Below are 6,000 nucleotides of genomic sequence, written 5' to 3' on the forward strand. Positions count from 1 at the left end.
TCAGAAAACGTTTAAATGTCGGGTTATATAAAGGGAATATTAAGAGTATAAAACGTTTTCATAACCTTAAAAAACATTTTTAATAATCTACTGCTCAGCAAATAAAAATGTTTTACAGAAAACGTTTAAATGTCGGGTTATATAAAGGGTATAAAAACGTTTTAATAACATTCCAAAAACATTCTTGAAAACTTGATACAAAACATTCTAAACAGAATGTTAGTTTGGGTTTGAAAAAATATTTTTTGAAAAATGTTTGCCCAAAATATTTTAAATAACGTTTTAAAAACGTTTTCATGACCTTTATATAACCCGACATTTAAATGTTATTAAAAGGTTTTGAAAAAACATTTAAAGAATATTTCTGTGTTTGCTGGGTTCAAATATTTTAACATGTTATTTTAGTATTGACTCAATATTTGGCCAAAATGTTTGCAAAAATAGTTTACAATAACATTTTTTGAAAACATTTAAAAATATTGTTGTAGTGTGTTTTCATACAAAAACGTTTTAAAACGTTATCATGACCTTTATATAAACCCGACATTTTAATGTTATTAAAACGTTTTTACCTAAACCAAAAGCTAAAAAAAACTTATTTAAAACGTTTTTAAAACGTTTTTGTGTTTGCTGGGCAGATGCGTGAAAGTTTTTCATATCATATGAGTCGCCCGCTCGGTTTTATGGCGCCAAAAGCCGCCGACTGCACCCCGCCAGTCACTGAGTGGGTAATGGTGGTCTCTTGTGCGCAATAGAAGTTATTTTGGAAGAACCCCACACACGACCTCCCCACTCATCCTGAATGTAGTTTAAAGCCATAATGTGTGATTTGCTTCATAGCGACGCCCTCAATTTTACTCGGATTTCTACTTTTTGCATAATTATAATGCCCAGTGGTATACTAAAATACCATGTAAAAGACTAAGCCTGAAGTGCTTCAATAACCGTAACATTTAACTTTTTGTATTAAAACCGGGTCGACCCGGTTTTATTCAGAGTTCAACGATCGAGTACTTGCTAACATGTACCGTGGATGTCAGCTTGTATGTACACACGTCGAGCACGATGCTCCGTGCAGTTACATGTAATACGATCGGCGAGCGTAGTACATGCATTGTAGGTGTTGGAATGAATCGCAATTTTCTTCATTATACCTCATTTGTTTGGCTTGAAATTAAAAGGGGATAATGTGTAATGTGATCAGTGAAAACAAACATTGAAATAAGAATCTATTCTTTATGCAAATCACACATTATTGCTTTAACGTCATACCCATGACTGAGATGTAATGGAGTCCCGCAGGTGAGAGTGCATTAAGAGCATGAACATCTCGGTACAAGTGCATTATTTTGTATATACAATGTCTCGAGCAACAAGTGATACGTATTTATTAACCTATTTCATACATGAGAAAAAGGTGTGGGGTGGGTGAGGCAGTGGATCACGAAGTGCCCCGTAAATGCGAGTGGGATAGCAGGACTTATAGTCACCCAGTTTTAGCCATTTACTAAAAAACTGCAGTATTTCTTAATATTATATTGCGTTCAAGCCTGGTGCCCAAACTACAGGAAGGATATAGACATGATTGAGAAAGTACAGCGCAGGGCAACAAAGCTGATTCCAAGTCTGAGATCCAAAGAATACACCCAAAGGCTGAAAGAGTTGAAGTTGTACAGTCTAGAATGGAGACGATTGAGAGGTGACCTGATTGAGACTTTCAAAATCTTAAACGGTCTGGAGGGCATTCAGGAGCAGACTATGTTCACAAGAGACGAGAATCATCTGCGGGGACACAGTGACAAGCTGTTTAAACCAGCACTGAAGAAAGGGCTGAACTGTAGGAGCAAGTTCTTCTCCATAAGAGTTGTCAACCACTGGAACAGTCTCCCAGGAAATGTTGTGATGGCAAAATCTGTAAATGAATTCAAGAATAAGATAGATACCTATTGGCAGCACGAATTTGGATATGGGTTCATAAAGGCTAATTAACCTAACTATTGCCCATCAACCTAAGTGTAAGTGTAAGTGTAAGTATATTAATATAGGAAATGAGTCAAGGACGCTCATAATCGCATTAATATTTCCATAGGTCTTGCGGTTCTTGAGTTAAGGTCAATAATATATCAAAACGAAAGTTTTGGACGTTTTCCCCTCCCGAAAAAAATCATCGGGCGGAAATGACACCCTCCCCCTCCTTATATCAAACCGCGTGATCTCCTTTATCATGTGTATAGAACCCAAATGATTCCTCTTGTGTGTCAGTTATAGTTGTCTCACTCAATATGCTCCTCTCCGACCCTCCTTTAGGGAGAGAAATTGCAATTCAAATCTAGTCTATCGAATTGCCAAGTAGAAAACACATAGCGCTGATCACCCAAAAGTCCAAAATAATCCACATATCGACTATTATCCAAGATTTTGATTACATTTATTATATAGAAAAGCTTTTCAAAATAATTAAATTTTTAATTGTTTTTCATTTAAATCTCTTTATGGATTGTATGACGGCTGCCGTATGCAGTTACAAATATTTTCTGCACTTTATTCAAGAATTCACGCACATAATATCGATACCACCAGAATTGAAACTTACTTGATTTTGTAGTTTTATTCTCCTCCACTAACGACAGAAGTTGATTTGTGCTTCCAACATGTCTAACATTTCCATCAGTTATTCCCTTTTCAAGTCGAGTGACGATATTGAAAGGTGATCTCAAGATAAGTTTATTTTTTAGTTGTGAATTGACAAACAGTACAATTAAAAGGATGATAGTAGCAAGGAATAATATCAAACGGTAGGTAAATTTCATGATGAATTTTTAATAGTGCCAAAGGTGTGTCTGTAAGAAACACAGATTAACACCGCAAATGTATAATGTATTCAGATTATAATTTTAACAGCATCTGTCCGATATATCGATCATGGACGTGATTCGATACACGTCGTCATTGCGTAAACTTATTTGCATTTTATTCACATAATCAGTTTTACAGACAATATACAAACACCCTCGTTGTATTTCAAAATTAGTGATGAAAATCACCAAATTCTTAAAATCCGGATCTGTTACATTAGCTCCAAGTGTAGTATTATGTACAATGCACACCGTTTATTAGCAGCCCAACGTTCATTGCGCTTAGTTACGTCATTAAAGGGCACATCTTTTGCAAAAACAAGTTTAACTCCATTCGAAGAGAATAATGATTACATTACAAGTTGACACTCGTTAGACTCTCGTTGCAATTTTTTAATTCGTATTTTTCCTGAATAAATACAAATTGTGTTGGTAAAGTGCTGGCTCGTACGGCCCTTTACAGCATTCGAAGCGAAATTGATTTCCATTGCAGCAGACTGGCGACATACATTATGAACAGTAGTCTCTTCCGTAGCCAGTTTGGTTACGCGTAACCAAACTGGCTGTGTAGGATCAAACCACCCTACCGCTTTAGTGTTGACAAAACACTGCACTTTACATAATAATAAAGTGAAAGTGAAAGTGTTACAATTTCAGCCACGAAGGCTCTATTTTTATCCATCTGAACTTCAAGCACTAGTGGAAAATTCAAAATGAGAATTCTTTCAAAACGATGAGAATTGGACAAAAGTATGAGAATTTAAAATTTTCTCATTCAGGTAAAAAGTTCTCATTCAAATGAATGAGAAATACCAATTAACGTGTCAACCACCTGTTACATTGTTTTAAATGTGAAAATTAACCACTTGTGACAGGTGTTGACTCGGTAATTAATATTTCTCATTCATTTGGATGAGAAAATTTTATATGAATGAGAAAATTTTAAATTCTCATACTTTTGTCCAATTCTCATCGTTTTGAAAGAATTCTCATTTTGAATTTTCCACTAGTGAAGCTGTACCCCTTATTTCGCTTTTGCTCGGGGTCCTGAACCCTCGGGGCCCATGGACTTCGTCCACCCTGTCCACCCGCTTGCTACGCACCTGCAAGTTTGGTAATCGGCGATTAGAGAATGAATTTGGAGAAAACCTTCTGATAATTACAAACACTCGCTGAGCAGCAAGACCTTCCCTCTAAACTTTTAATCCGATAAGCTGATTATCTATTTGTTTTCATGAATTGGAAGACATTCTTTGATGTATTACTGAGCTCAATCATCTGAAATTACTTGAGCGTGAACCACCCAGGCTGGTGGCTCAGCATAGCAGTTATTTTATTAACAGAAGGTTTTCTCCAAATTCGTTTCCTAATGTATATTATCTATTCATATTTCTACCACTTCAAACAGAGATTAGCCAGAGTAAAAAGATTGGAGCTGTATGACAAATATTTCTATAGACTATTGGTACAAGCTTATTATCCTCTTCAACAATAGGATTAATGATTGGCTTAGAATGTGCTTGGTAGAAAATGAGATATATGTAGGACGCGACTTAGGGTACCATATGCTGTAACGGGTCACATTTGAGTAAAAGTCAATACTACTACTACTACTACTACTACAAAGTTCTTAGGGGCGCAATTCGCAAAGAAAGCATCGTTGCGCTTACAGTAAAAAACAAATACATAAGAAAACCAGTTCAGAATAAAACAGTTAAGAATAAATAAGTTTTGAGTGTCTGTTTGAAAAGAGTGACCGATGGCGAAAGTCTGATTTCTGTTGGTAATGAGTTCCAGCGCTTAACACCAGCTACAGGGAAACGACGATCACCGGCGACACTGGTGGATCTATCAGCCAGGAGACGCGTGGTGTCATTACTTGATCTGAGAGTCCTTTGAGGAATATAAGGAGTCAGTTTGTTGGAGATGTACTTCGCACTACGAACTTACACACTATACCACTGTATCTAAATGCTCGACAGCTTTGTAAGGTCAAACTTTTCACTGTGAGGTTACCACGCTTGCGCGGAAGATGTTTTGTGTGACCTTTATGCTAATTCAGTGACCCGTGTTCACTCACGCTGCACTGCACTGCCCGCCGTGATTCAAATCATCCTCCAGACACGCTCCATAAGATATGCTAATGCATGGAGTACAAAGAATTACTTTGATCAATACCAGTTAAACAGGTGATTGGTATTGTACTCCATGCATTTGCATATGTCTTCTGGAGCGTGTCTGGAGGATGATTTGATTCACGGCGGGCAGTGCAGTACAACTTAGGCCGAGTAAAAATAAAAACATGTTTCTCGTCTGGGTTTAAAAAAAAGGAGGAAGAGGGGCTTGAGGCCCTTTTTATTTTATTATTCTGGTAGGTACGCCCCCTCTAGTGATCACAGAACCATCCAGAAGTGTTTCTTGCATATTAGCAAGGCTATAGAAAGCATCTCAACTTCCAAGACATCGTTCTTCAAAAGTTTTGACTGAATTTAAAAATAAAAATAAATTAGAAGCGGTCTCAAAAAGGAAGCGGGAGGAGACGAGAAACATGTTTTATTTTCACTCGGCCTTATGATCTTCCGTGCAAGCACCTTATACACGTAGAAACGGGAAAATCCGAAATGTTACTCAATTTTGGTCCAACTTTAGCGTAAATGTAACACAAAACTCGAAAATGTAACACGTTAAAACTTGCACAGTGTTATACTATGCAGTTTTCCGATGATGGAAAAAATCAAAGTATTCATCGAAAAAATCCACGAAATTGTGAATTTTGCAATGAAATTTATACCCCCAAATGTTCTAGAATTGTCAACTAGCCTGAAAATTCCGATGATCAAAAAGATGTGCGCTGAAAAATGTCATTATTTTCCTTATTTCTTCACCGATTTTCAAGGTTTAAAAAACTTTGTGTAGATTACCATTTTGTATAAATGCTAGTAGAAAGTTATCGGATTCAAAGCATCATTCAACCCTCAAACACCTTTCTAACATCCCTGTGCCGAACACACGAAGATGAAAAGTTGGGCTGGTCATTCGGCAAACATCGGCAGGATCTCGCTGAGTCTATTGTGATTGGTCCAGCGCCTGGAGCATGCGCGGGTAATTTAACAAGCATTTGGATACAGTAATATTTGTAGTGCTT

The 6,000-nt window shown here is 36.9% G+C and overlaps 1 protein-coding gene across 1 annotated transcript; it reads left to right on the top strand.

Moving 5' to 3' along the window:
* Positions 1-1,581: 1,581 nt before the first annotated feature.
* Positions 1,582-1,989, top strand: LOC140158042 (uncharacterized). Its single transcript, XM_072181289.1, has one exon. It carries the CDS (start codon positions 1,582-1,584, stop codon positions 1,987-1,989), a length of 408 nt encoding a protein of 135 aa, XP_072037390.1.
* Positions 1,990-6,000: the final 4,011 nt, after the last annotated feature.

The sequence above is a fragment of the Amphiura filiformis genome, chromosome 7, assembly GCF_039555335.1.
Source record: "Amphiura filiformis chromosome 7, Afil_fr2py, whole genome shotgun sequence".
Lineage (NCBI taxonomy): Eukaryota > Metazoa > Echinodermata > Ophiuroidea > Amphilepidida > Amphiuridae > Amphiura > Amphiura filiformis.